This window comes from Polistes fuscatus, unplaced genomic scaffold (assembly GCF_010416935.1).
Source record: "Polistes fuscatus isolate 324 unplaced genomic scaffold, CU_Pfus_HIC Scaffold27, whole genome shotgun sequence".
In the NCBI taxonomy this organism is placed as follows: domain Eukaryota; kingdom Metazoa; phylum Arthropoda; class Insecta; order Hymenoptera; family Vespidae; genus Polistes; species Polistes fuscatus.
Window position 1 is genome coordinate 2,090,789 of NW_025113104.1, and position 14,952 is coordinate 2,105,740.

Sequence of the window (14,952 nt, forward strand, 5' to 3'; positions counted from 1 at the left end):
TCCTCCTGTTACTCTGCCATCTTTTCGTCCCTCGTTTCCTTTACGACGTCGAGGAAAAAGCCGGGCCATCGTTTTGTACGCCCACGAGGTGTCATCTCGAGTGTCCTCATCGAGTATTGTTGCGTGTACCGATCACGCGTCGATTCCAATACGAATACGTGTGCATGTGTGTGTGTGTGTATAGAAATTGTAAACGGCGTTTTGTGTATTTACATATATGTTAACGTAGCTAACTTTTGAACAATGTTATAGATAAATTCTATATATATATATATATATATATATATCGTATCCGGTCGAAAAACACGTACACGTGGGTGATGCGCACCGTGATTTCTTATAATATAAAATAGAAAAGAAAAGAAATAATGTGTATAAAATCAAATAAAATAAAGTATAATTTGTTAGCGCTTCGAAAAGTTTAGGAGTTTCCTTTTCTTCTTATTAAATCGAGTTTTAAAAAACGAGATAACGAAGGTGTTTTTTATGGGCCGATAAGAAAGTAAGAAGTTTCGATTTTTTTGATAAAAAAAAAGATATAAAAAATATAGAACGCGTTTCGAAAGAGCACCCACGACGTTCGTACGATAACCATAATCGAAATCCAAGAATATATGGATAAAATATAAAACAAAAAAAAGGGTAGTCGAGAAAGAATCGTCGTTGCTTTAAATATACAGCTACAATAAATTTGTATACGAATTAGAGAGAGGAAGAAACGTCGTTTGTGGTCGCTCGAGATTAGATCTCGAATGTCTAGGAAAAACTACCACCACCCTGTAGGAGTATCTTCGAAAAAACGAATACATTTTTAGTTTTCTTTATTCCTATGGACCAACCAGGCAGTCCTTTTTTTTTTTTAACCTGAGTAGAGGAGGAGAGCCCTTGACCTTCCAAGAAAGGAAATATCAGACGAAGTGTGTACGGTTTTCTTAAATCTACAAGTTTCTTCTTGCGTTTGGGATTTTTCTCTTTTATTTTGTTTTTCTTCTTTTTTTCTTTTTTATTTTTTTTTCCTTCCTTACAAAGTAGAGGGTGCCCTCATTATCTACATTTTCTCCGCGTTGTATTTTTATCTTAAAAATCATTTCTTATTTTTCTTTTAAATCTAAAACGTATAGACACTCGGAAATGCCACTCTCGTGTGTCATCCTGCTTTTTTAAATATAATTATAATATTAATATAACATTTATATATATATATATATATATATATTATATATAATATTAAAATAACTATATATAAAAATTGTTTGCTCAACAATATTATTTCTTTACCTTAACCAAACAAAAATATATTAAATAAACGTTAGGACGTTATATAAAAATAAAAGATATTTACAGAAAAGACACAGGTAAAGTTCGAAACATTGTAACGAGTCGAAATTTCAACGGACCAGGAAAAGAGAGAAAGAGACCCTTCGATGAATTTTTCCAGCCCTTGGGTATATACAGGTAGAACAGCTGCCTCAAATTTTCTGGCACTTCGAGTCCTTTCATGTAGTTGCAGTTGTAGTAGTACCTTTGGTTCGTCGAAAACGTACCTTCCGAAGTTATTCCCAAGGAAATTTACCAAACGTACGATCCGTTCGTCGATCCGATACTTATCGAAGGAAAGAGTCAAAACAGATATGACTTTTAGAATATTTTTCTCGGGAATAAAAAATTCTTTTCCCTTCCCGCTCGTTTCTCCTTCTTCCTTTTTCCCTTCCTCTTGTTTTATTTCTTTCCTTTGTTTTTTCTTTTCCATCTCCATCTCCAGTTTACAATTTAGATGCCACTAGTTTTTTTGCCGGTCGACATCCGAGACGACGACAGCGACGACTGCAACGACTGCAACGACGACTGCAACGACGACTGCGACGACGACGACGACGACGACGACGACGACGACGACGCGTCGATGCATAATTCAATTCGAGCGGTCTTCTTTCTGGTCAACCGTAGTTGGACGACTCTTCGTAATATTTGGTATTCTTTTTCTTTCGCTAACCCCCACCCACCCAAGCAAAGCCTTTCGTTTTAGATTTTTGTATTTTGATTCGTACCTTTTTTTGTCATTCGCTAACCCGCAATAAGGTCACTGTCGACGCTCGTGACGCGAGTTTGCCGCTCGAGCGTATACAACGCAACTTTTCTATCTCTTTCTTTCACTTGTATGCGCGTGCAGGCAAACGGACGTGACGTTTTGAAAAATTGCACGCGACGATGCGAACAACACCGACGAAATGCATTTCGTCGCACTCCCCCTTTTCCCTTTTACTCTACCATATATTTCTATCTCTTTCTCTTACTCTCTCTCTCTTTCTCTTACTCTCTCTCTCTCTCTCTCTCTCTCTCTCTCTCTCTCATTCATTCATTCTCTCTGTCTCTCTCTCTCTCTCTTACTCTTTTTCACGCTAACGTTTCGTGTTAAATCGTTGAGTCCATCGCAGAAAAAATTTGACGTTATCGCGCTACAATTTTTTTTTTCCTTTTATATTCTTTTCCTTTTTTTTTTTACTTCCATCGACTTTGTTAATTCGACAATTACTCGATGAGAGATTACAAATACAACGTCATTTCTTTTGATAACGAAACAACTAATATTTTAAATACTTACAATCAATTTATGACAAAGAACTAAGTCATAAAATTGTAAATATGAATTTTACAATTGATACGAAAATTAATAAGACCGTAAAATATATTTTATTACATTCTTTTTCTACTTAGACCACTGTCACAAATAATAACATAAACGTACATACAATTTTACCAAATCTTTTTCCCCTAATAAAATTTTATGATTTCAGTGTTCAACTTGGAATATAAACCAAAGGAAAAGAAATATAAAATAATACGACTTCAAAATTATGAATATTATAAGAACAAAATATACTTTCAAATAAAACTTTTTCACCGAATCTCGCTGTCATAATTACCGATACAAATAAAAAACCAAACACACACACACACACACCCCGTACACGCGATTCGACTAATAATCATCTTAAAAATAATATTCCCCTGGTAAAAGTTCTAATTCTAGAGTTTTGGTTTAAGGAAGAAAAAAAAAGAAAAAACAGGGAGGTAAAGAAAGAAGGAAAAAAAAAATACAAAAAAATATATATATATATTGAAAGGCCGGAAAAGCGTCGTTCGTAGTACGGACGAGGAGTCAGTTAAAAAGCCCACTAGAAGAGCGTTATCTCGATCAGAGAACGCGGAGGGTCGTTTGAAATATTTCTTCCTCCGAGTTTCGAAGGTCTCGTGTGTAACATGCTCGGTAGGTATAGGTTGTAGTATATAGTGTGTTTCTGGTGCCTTTGGAAAAAACAATGTCGGGAGAGAGCTCCCTTCTCCTCTCTTCGACTCGACTCGACTCGACTCGACTCTATTCCTACGGAATTCAACGTTGTTACGCCTTTATGCTACATGATTATAATACACACACACACAGACACACACACACACACACACTCTCTCTCTCTCTCTCTCTTTTTCTGTTTCTCACTCTTTCGCTATCTCATATACATATACACGTACACGTAGAAATAAGCACACAGAAGGAACGGTTCGTAGCACGTTTCTTAATTAGATTCACGTAGGACGAACGATCGTAAATCTCGCCTGGTCGCTACCATTACAAATGGCAATGAAATCTTCGTCCGAAGTAGCTACTTTAACTCTAGGACGGCACACTACTTATATAAACAGTACTGATCGTAAATAATTTCTATTACTACTACTACTATTACTATAATACTACTACTTCTCTCTCACTCTCATCTACACTTCCTATAAATTTATTCGAGATTATATCTATCTTTCTAACGAGATTAACAAACAAAAAAGATAATAATAATAATAATAATTATCCGAAATCGTAACCGATTCCTCAAATACGCGCATAATTATGATACGTTAGATAATATTTAATTAATTCAAATTACAGGCACGAAAGTAAGATTCTTTTCAAATCGTTTTTGACGATATAAACATTTTTGTATAACGTTCGTTCGCTCATTTGTATTTCATTTCATTTGTATTCTAATATATATATATTGTTTTATGTATGTATGAAAATGAATGATAAAATCTTAAAGTTCTTGCCGGAAATGATATTGTCTAACTCACTCGTTAATATTAAAAATAATTCAAATGAGAAACAATGCTATTTAGAAATTAGTCAAGGAATTGACGAAGGTATCTGTTGTCTCCCTTCATTTTCGTAGGGTTTTAGCGAGGGTGTAAATGAGGAAACACTTACCAGCGAGTCAACCTCCGGATCCGCTATGTAGTAGGGCTTCTCTTGTCTGATCTGTAACACATAAACAGAGATATGTTAGTTTGAGAGCTTTAATAATTAAAATCATTCGTAATTGCGGTATAAAAGCAACGAGATCGTATCGTCAAATGTGTACACACGCATACACGTATACGCGTAATTTTCCCCTTTCCCCCTCTTCCCCCTCTCTGCCCCTCTTTTCCTTCCTACAACGATTTCCTTCTCATGCGTGCTTCCTTTTAATTGGACCCCCGCCGTTCGATTCTTATGTATGCGAATAAAGTAAAGTAAAGTAAGAAAGTAAAAATGTATAGATGTTATAAAAGCGGAAACGCGTCGATGAACTCGATGAAATTCTAAAGAGTGGAAACAGTAAGATAAATAATGAAAAAAAAAGGTTAACAAATTCTAAGAAGATTCTCAAGTATTTTATCAACGATATTTCGAGAAATCAGTGATCAGAAAAAAACCAACATTCTTATATTTAAGTACTCTTAAGTAACTATGTATAAAGGTATCATATATTTTGCGTATGTGTGTATTTATGCGTGCGTATGTGTGTGTTACTCCTTCTCAATGACGAGGCAAAAAAAAAATGAAAAAAGGTTAAACCTCTCATCTGCAAGCCAAACGATCTGATTAGATGTATTCGCGATAACGATTGATATCATTAAAATTCTTTCATGGCGTTCAAAAACATTCTCCTAATCATTTTCTTCATTACATTTCTTTTTTTCTAAAATAAATAAGTAATTATTCCCGATAAGCAACCCCGTAACATTTCAATGGCACGCAAAATTACGCAGCTATGGGGAATTCAATGACCATTCGATTGCGATTCGATAAGATTACAAGGATACTCCTCCTGTTTAGTATCAACAAAAGGGGAGAGATAAAAATAAAAAGCAAGAAAATGAGAGAGAGAGAGAGAGAGAGGGAGGGGGATAATTCTCGATACTCGGAAGAATGCATCACATTGATCGAAAAAATGAAAAAATATTATACGTTGATACAGTTAAGAAGAAACTAGAATATCAAGTAAATTTGTATAATACGTTAGAATTTATAAAATGCATGTTACACGTTAGCTATAATTACTAGAATAATCATTAATTACAACGTTGATCCTTGTATAAAGATCGTAGATATATCATACATATATAATTAAGATGACATTCTCGATTACCATAATCTGATTAATGAGTCTCGTTCCAAAGATTGTATCGCGGTGAAAATGTAATATAAGTATTTTTCAAATATTAAATAAATATTGTTACAAATATCTATAAAAGGAAATAGAAATATCTCTAAACGTAAGTGCCGACAATTATGACAATCGAATAAACGAAGAAATTGAAAGAAAAAGAACAAAATAAATATATTTTATGACATTTATATTATATTATTTGATATTAAATAAATATATGTATATAATTCTGGAACACTAGATTATTATCATAATTGCCGACGCAATTATCCATTGACGCGATATCAAGATAATTTCTATACTTTTTACTCCCACGTATATATTTCCTTTTCATTCTCATACTTAATCTTATCATCCGTTGCTGCGAACAAAAAGGATTTACTTTAAGATGATTTATAATATATATACATTTAAATTTTCTTCTCGCAGACACGTTGGTTTCATACGAATCCCCGTAAATTGGTTTCTCGTAGATGCGAACTTCATTAGAAAGGTGGTGCGTGGAACGAGTAGGACGTGTCGACATTGTCGCCGTGTAAAAATCCCTGCTCTCTCGATTCTTTCGAAGCAAAGAAAAGGATGGGATGAAAGGATAAAAGATAAAAGAAAAGAAGAAAGAATGAATGAAAGAAAGAAAGAAGGAAGGAAAGAAGGAAGGAAGGAAAGAAGGGTGGAAAAAGAGAAACGAGGTAATGAAATAAGTCCGAAGAAACCCAGAAGAATTCCCAAGGGCGGGCCCAGCCGTCTATTCATGAGTCTGAATTCTGAATGAGAGTGACTCGCGGATCGAGTGTATAGGTAATGAAGGTATCTCCTACGTCGTACAACGATAACAACAAAAAACAATAAAAAGAGAAGAGAAAGGATAAATAAAAGAAAAGTACTGTCAACCGTTCGTGGGAGTAAACGACACGAGGTAAGCTAAACTTGTTACGTTTTGGCGGAGTGTAAAGGGTGGACAAGGATTAATTTCTTTTCGATGGGTCCCCTGTCCTTCGTGTTTATACTTTTTCCATTGGTCCCCAAAGAATTTCTTAACAACTAACTATTTACCTGTATCGATGATAATCTTATATGTAAGCCTTTTTTCTTTATTTTTTTTTCTCGAGTCTCGAATCGTTTGCATAGATTTTATAAATCATTTCTAAGTAAATTTATTATTCCTTTTTTACTTTGATCCTAAAAAAATATCCTAACGTTAAACCGTTGACCAAACAAATTACAAATGACTAACAGTTTAATCCCCGAATTTGTTTGCACGTAATGATAAATAATTTCTAGTTTGTATCTATTTGGACGAGTTCAATTACCTGTAGATAAGTAAAAAAAGATAGGTTATAAAGAGATCGTGGAAAATGGGAAACGTGTACTAATCGAACGAATAGCGGAGAGGATCGTAGCCAAGCTAAAGATAAGGCGCGATAAGGGCTTTCATAGACGGCGATTATCGTTTATCGATTATATTTAGCGAAGGATTATACCCGCTTGCTTTCGTCGTAATAGCTTGTACAATGTATTATAGTTACATGCCTACAAGTACACACATTTATAAATATATATAGAAAAAAGATATGCGTGTAACGAAAAATCGATATATTGATATGACACGAAACGAGCGTTCGTGATGCGAAAGCACGAAAGAGGAAAAAAATAAATCGATAAAAATTTTCGTTCGTAAATGATAGAAAAAAGGAAAAAAAAAAAGAAAAAAAAAAAAGATAGATAGACAGAAAAGAGAAAGAAAGAGGGGAAAAACGCAAATCGTAGATTAATCGATCGATCGATCGATCGATCGTCGCTGAGCTAGGTATCCGGCGTGAAAATAAACGAGAGATTCCGGCTTGGCCCTGCGATAAAAATATTGTGCGATAATATTTAGAGAATGTTAGCGTCTGTTTGGGAAGCTTCCCATACTCGCTCGTAAGTTCGTTCGTTCGTTCGTTCGCTCGCATGCGTTCGACTAACGCCATGGTACGATTAACGTCATCGAGCTCTTCCTCGATCCCATCCAAAGATATCTCTCTAACAGCTGTCCTATAAGTTTCCAATTCTCTCGCTAAGTTTTCATAGCAAACGTTCACAATCTCTTTTTATTTTTATACCACCAAAGAATGTATTTATTTGAAGGATGTTTTTTAACGATACGAATCTCTAACTTGAAAGAAATTTCAATAATATTAACTAGCTTTCTCGACATAATCCAAAAAAGAAAAACCTGCGTACCAGCCCGTGCCAACAAACGGATGGATCTTTTCGTGTCTCGATGCAATCAAACGAATTACCTTTCGCGTAAACTTTATTACACGCTCATTTCTAACATTTCCAAAATTCTAACGTTTAAATTATTATTAATAAAAAATACGTAAAGTAAAATGAACGTATAGCGAGTATTTTTTGGTTGAATTTTGTTGGGAAAAAAAAGTGATGAGAGCGAACGACGCGAACCATCAACATCGAGACAAAAAATAAATAAGAGAAGAAAAAGTGGGTAAAAAAAGGTTTATCCAGAGACGGAAGGCGTTTAGCTCGAAAAAAAGAACGCGCGATAACACCAAAAAAGTTTTTGTAGACAGAGAAAGAAAAGGTAAGATCTCTCGACGATAAGTATGGCCCTTAAAAAAGCTGGAATTCTACGTTTGACTCCTACGTAACAGATAACGATAAAGAGCATTTTGTCCTAAGTTATTTTCGAACGCGTGAAAAAACAAGCTCTCTTTTTACTCGCATCGGAAGAAAAACGAGAAATGGAATGAAAGAATTTTTCAACGTTGTCTGATAAAAAAAAAAAAAAAGGGATTAATAAATTTAAAAGATTTGTAAAGGAATAACGATTAGATCTCGATCATTTTCAACCGAGATAACCCGAAACGTATGGAGAGAAACTATCGAATGAGAAGTGCAACTCGCGTGTTTGACGACTTTTCTATCTTATTCTTACTCTCTCTCATTCTGATATACAGGAGCACTCTCTTACGCGAATAACGTTCCGCTAACCCACTTCGTCGGACTTGCAGAATTCAAGGCGTGTCTCTCCGGTGTGAAGAAAACACCACCACCACCACCATCACGGTTTCTCGATTTATTTTTTAATAGTACAAAGCGATTACGTCGTCTGGTTATTCTACATTTACCGAGATTTTTACAGACAACGATATTTATCATACGTTACTATAAGAACAAAATAAAAAACACCTATAGAAAAATATCGCTAAGGTACGGTAATTTCTATTGTTGCATTTACAATTAATTTCTAATTAATATAAAAAAGAAAAAAGAACAATTGCGAATGAAAAAAGGGATAGGGTAAAGCAGTTGCTTGCTTTAAAAATGAATTTCTTTCATCTGAATCAAAATATAATAAATCTTTCTCTCTATTTTTTTGTTTCTGTTCTTTCACAAAATGTTGTGACATATCCTTCGTAGCCTTTTCATAAAAGAAACAATAGCAATAAAAGTGTATAGTCATTGTTGAAGCCCATATTTCTCGAGATAATTTGGAATTCTATCCTGTAGCAATAGTATGCAGAACTCGTGTTGGCCGGCTCGTAGTCGCACGCGTTAGAGAAGTGACACGAGGGCCAACGTTTTACGACGGTTTAATGCTCTCGGAGGTGCATTCCAATTGCGCCAATAAATCCCCGGGACCGAAGCTCTTCCTCCTCGTCGTAGTCATCTCTCTCTCTCTCTCTTTCTCTTCCTACTGTTGCTCTCGTCAGTGCTTTTCTAAACCGAACAACACGAACAGAAAGACTAGACTACCTGCTCTCGACACCAATACGGATTCCTTTGTATTTCGTGCTTTGTCTCTTATACATATAATATATATGTAATATAATTGGAAAAATTAAACATAATTATTCTACGATACAAACAATTTAAAAAAAAGTAAATTTTCATTTAATACAATATTATATAAAGAAAAATAAATATTGGTATATGGATAAAGCATTTTTCTTTTTTCCTTTTTTCAAAGCATGTAATTTCTATAAATACAAATGCTAATCGAGGAATAAATTGTTAAGAACGAAACATTCGTCTGATGTAAAAAGAACAAAATATAATAAATAGAAAGTAGAAACTGAAAAAAGAAACGAAATTGATTTCATTTGGAGATTGCGCAAGTTGAGGAGACCACCAAAGAGAGAAGAAGGCGAGTTCTTTGCTCTTTTCACGTCGAGGTGGTTCTCTCTCCCTCTCTCTCACTCTCGTCGGTGTGAAATTGAGAGCGAAGCTTGGCGTGTATAAGGAACACAGAAAAGTGGGTCGCTTCCTTCGTTCGCTATGAAAAAAGGGCCAGAGGCCAGGACAATGAGCGCAACGTGGGCACAGCGGGTCGTCCTCGCGGCGTCCTCGCTTCTCAGGCAAGGCCAAAAGGGGGCCACCATAAGCGACTCGCAGAAAGAGAGAGAGAGTATGACGGTTCAGGGCCCCATACGGCAAAGAGACGAGCGGCAGCACGCGGCCCGGGCAAAACGCGAGGGGATAATACCGTCGGCCTGGACCCACTGAATAGATCAATTTACAATGGCAGAAAATGAGCAGCTCCTTCCTCTCCTTTACTCTCTACCCCCTTCGTCTATCCCTTCGTCTATCCCTTTCTCTATCTCTCTCTTTCGCGTTTCCTCTCTTTCGAGCAGCCCCTGGTGCGCGAATGAAAGATTGCCGCATACCTATATTTATTCCCTCGAGAGCATCGAAATAAATCCAAATATTTCTTTCCTTCCGATCGATACGATTGTTAACGATTAATAATCCTAGCTTGATAATTCATTCCTACGACATTCAACATTGCTATCGCATATTCGGAAAAAAAGAAATGGCAAACGTTTGTTAATAGTTCGGCAAGTTCGTTAATAGAATCGCGTTATCGAGGTAAAAACCTATAAAATAGATAATTTACATAGAAAAGAGAGTAGCAGACTGAATAATAGAGATAGAGGCGCGTGCTTTGATGCAAATGAAGTTCGTGCGTGCGTCCGCACGCGTTTAGAAACCAGCGAGCGAGCAAGCGAATAACCGAGCGATCGGGCAAAACGCATAATCCGTGCACAGCGTGAGGGCTCTTTTGTGTGTCGGCTTGCGCTATCTCCGTAGAAATATCGGGGATAAAAAAAGAGAGAGAGAGAGAGAGAAGGAGGAGGAACATTGTACACGTTCACCGCAAAGAACCGTCACCTGCTTATCTCCTAACGTCTCTTAATAAAGCTTCCTTGACTATATTACTTCTACTTATAGGTACTTCTTTTCTTTTTATTTTTTTTTTCTATCCGCGTCATCCTTTTACCTATTTCTCGCGCAAATTTACTTATAAGATAATTTACGTTCGACGAAATAAATATTCTACGCGATATACAGATATTATATATTATAGGCTGTTATTTTCGAACTAAAACGTTAGAATTAGTCAGAGGAGAAAAGATATTTGATCTAATTGATTATTTTTGGTATCCCTATTTCCCCTTTGTGTCTTTTTTTTTTTTTTTTTTAAATATAACACTCTCTCACGTGCGATTTAGAAATTCCCTACGTATCCATTTCTACGTTTATATTCTATATAGGCCTTATTAAGATGCAAATGTCACGTCAATTTCGTAATAGCTTAGTACTTAACCGAGAAAGAACTGCAACGCACCGCACATATATGCACTCGCCTTGATAATGTCACAACAAGACGCGAATAAATAATAGAAATAGCGAACCGGATAATCGATCTATCGGCGATACGAGAATTCTAAAGTTAATGTAATCGTCGTCTGGAAAAATGATTATTTTCTTTTATATCGTTCATTTGCTCGTTTTATAACAACAATGTCTCGTTGACGATGTTACGACGAAATAATATAGAGAAAAAAAGGTAACAATACGATGACGCGTTAAATTTAATCCACTTAGAAACCTTCCCAAGGCGTATACCGAGATATTTTTAGCGAATTAAAGGCACGTTCAATGTCTTTAAGTTTGTAAGTAAGCAAGTATACGTATACACCGTACACCCACACGCGAAACACGTTTACCTTATCCCATATTGCCGGGGAGGCTTAAGTTTTATCGTTATCTCTGCGTAAGACCGCTCGAAGCCATCGCTACCGCGTTACCGAACTCCTAAATTTAGTAACACCGGCTCGTCCACGAATTTCACCGATCCACGTGGACTTTTGGCATAAATTTTTCTCTTTTGACGATATACTATATATACTATGGAAATATTTCTAATTTCGTAATTAAACAAGAGTAAATATTCGCGTGAATTTAGCATAAAAAAAGGACAAGAAATATTTCTACCTAAGATAAATATACCGAACGGTTGCATACAATCGAAACTTTTCGTACCGTAAATAAACTCGACGTATTATATCTCGAGCATAGAATAACATAAGAGTTAAGCTTTTAATAGAGTAGCTAGGTATCGTCACGCTCGATTCGATTTCGGTGCAATGAAAGAAAGAATAAAATAGAAAGAGAAAGAGAAAGAGAAAGAAAGATTGGCATAACGAGCGGTTTGTTAAATTGAAGTTCTCATTCTTCGCGTCGGGTTTGCGCGTAGCGCGGCGTCGTTTACCAGCACCGTCTATACCCCGTATACCGGTTTCACAGTGTGTGGCAATATATAAGGAATACATTTTTCTGTCGGGTACTAAGGTACCTTTACACGCGAGAGAGCGGTCAGGAATGTAGACGGCCGGCCAGGAGTGGTACGTTTTTAAAAGGCCCGAAATCGTTTCACCGGGGACTTACTACGGGGCTCCCTTGGCTTCTCGAGTTACCTACGCGTGTCCTTGGGGGAGAGCTACTCTCCTCCTCCTCCTCCTCCTCCTCCTCCTCCTCCACCTTCGCCATCTCTTCTTAGTTCTGCCTAGCTAAATGAAGACGGACAAACGGAGAAAGAGAGAAAAAAGGGTGTACGAAAGGGAAAAAGGTACGAACGAGTTCTCTTCGAAGATTCTGCATGGGAATATAACTCGAGACGAACACCTAAAGTACGATAGATCGATCCAAATGTACTCTATATTAAACATTTGTTTTTTTTTTGTTTACTTACCTGTTTGGAAAAAACTGCTATGTCCTCGTTGAAACTTTCGGACGAACAAACGTCACCTCCCGCAACACCGGGCTCGCGCGGTGTACACGTCGCCAATTCGCATTTCTCAAATATCAATGCGAGAAGCGGAAACAGGGGATGTCTGAAACGATAAATAATCATTTTAATTTACAGTCCTTTTAATATTTCAATCAAAATTAGATTAATATTCGATATACGCGTAAATTTACATTTCAAAAATAATAGTCCAAAGTGTGTAGCAAGAAACAAAGGATAGTAACTGTCATCGCGATAGATAAAAAAAAAAGATATTTTTCCCACCCTTTGCTATGTTGTTTATTTTGTCATTTTTTCTCTCCGTTTCTCCCCTATCCTTTTTCGTAGGCACAACAACGAGTGTCGCGCCTGTTAGTCTTACGAGGACGCAATTAACTCCGACAAGCGATGGTCAGCGCAAGAAAGAAAATTTAGCGTGAAGCGTTCAAAAGGGACAACTTATCTTTTTTTATCTCTCTCTCTCTCTCTCTCTCTCTCTCAGAAAAAAAAACTATCTTACGACTTTTATCCATCGGTCGACGACTCGTTTATTCTTGTATCTATAATTATTATAAGTAGATATATCTTCTTCGTTTATAGTAAAATTATTTTTGTAAATGTTTCCTTCACACATTCCGTGATTAAATATATCAAAATAAACTTGAATTTACGAGTTTTTCACGAACGCACACTTTAACTCGATCTTATCGTAATCGTTTGAGTTTTTAACCGATAAGAGTAGCAGCGATAACTCCTCGAGATAATACGTCTAAAATCTATCGAAATTCAACGGTTAGCGAGGATCCTCTTTTCAAATAAAGTTTTTAATACATATATTTACAAATAAGAAATATATCTAATCCGATATACACTCGAGTTTTCTTCTTCTCTCCAGTTCTTTTTTTCTTTTTCCATTCGATGCGTTGATTCATGCGCGGAATACGCTTCCTAAATTTATATGTATATGTATATATATATATATGTATTTACGTATTCAGGTATCTTCGTATAGCAAGTTACTACGAAGCATGGTACGGTATTAGAGGGATCTTCGGATAAGATAAGATTAACCGGTGCACCTATGTTGCAATCGAGCTCCCTGTTCGAGATTTAAAGCAGGTAGATACACTATGTACGGAGGCGGCTTCTAACAGAGAGACGATTCATCTACCTTATACTTTGCCAATCAGTATCATCTTTGTGCAAACTAATTCTAATACCTATTATTATTACTGTACCATATTGTCGTGATATGATTCTTCGAAAAATAATAATAATGATCATTTAACGTTAAGATCTACGTTACACGCGACTATATATCTTTTGAAAATACGTACGTATACCTATTTATTATTATTTCTGTTGTTTTTAATAAACAAACGTACCGTTATTTTTCGTCTTTCGAAAAAATACAATGTGGCACGTTACTAATTTTATTTTCCAACGTTATTTGAAGACGGAGAACGATCCAAAGCGTGTTGGTAGCAAGACGGTAGAAGGTGTTCTGTGTGCCCATGGTAGCGGGTCGCGACTCGCGGACATAAAACGATACGGAACGAATTTCGACAAATTGACGTGTAGCCAACGCTGCAGCCCTCATCCTTTTCTGAGAGAGAGAGAGAGAGAGAGAGAGGGGGGAGAGAAAGTACCACCGTAAACTTCGACCCGCAGAAGAGAGCCTTTCCACTTTATTTTTTTCTACTTTAACGTTTGTATCGAATTAACAACGAACGTCTCCTTTCGATCCTTCCTAATATTATGTTATTGTTCATAAAACAAAGAGTAATCGAAAAATCTATGCAAAGAATAAATGTCTAAAAAAGAAAAGAAAAAGAAAAAGAAAAGAAAATGAAAAAAAGGGAATCGAATCGAGTTATTGGTAACGATCCGTTAGTTCGTTCCGTTCGAACGCGAACAACGATTACGAAGGAGTTACGAAAAGCGAAGCCGCACGCGGTTGGTCTCGTGCGAGTGTGAGTGCGCTTCGAGTGCACGTTTTCCTAAGCGGTCGAGGGACAACAAAGTGCGACGTCGATGACAAATGACGAGTCGAAACGAGGTGTCAGAATGACGGAACCGCAGAAGGTAATGATATGATTGGCCGTACGGCCCCGTTCAACGGGGGATGTTTGCGGTTTTGCGGTTTCCGCCCTCGATGCGCGACGCCTCTCTTTCTATCCCTCTCTTTCTATCCATCTCTTTCTCTCTCTACCTTGGTTACTCTTTCGCGGCTCTTTTTGCACGCGGCCATCGGCTGCTTTATGATTTACTACGCACCACCGACGTTTACGGCTCATCCACGGCTTCATTTCGAAACTCGGTCTAACTCTAATACCCCTAATGTTCTACACTTTTTATCGATATCTTACAAATTGATATAGGTACGACAAATGTATACGC

General features: G+C 36.6%; 1 protein-coding gene across 2 annotated transcripts in view; it reads right to left on the reverse strand.

Annotated features, from left to right (window-relative positions):
- LOC122518969 (homeobox protein homothorax) overlaps nt 1-14,952 on the reverse strand; it is a 331,031-nt gene that overhangs the window by 306,389 nt on the left and 9,690 nt on the right. For both annotated transcript variants that reach the window (XM_043638105.1, XM_043638104.1), the window contains exons 3-4: nt 12,517-12,658; nt 4,253-4,303 (exon numbers count right to left, since the gene is read on the reverse strand). In XM_043638105.1, coding sequence (XP_043494040.1) covers nt 4,253-4,303; nt 12,517-12,658 — 193 coding nt within the window. The remainder of the gene's footprint in view (nt 1-4,252; nt 4,304-12,516; nt 12,659-14,952) is intronic.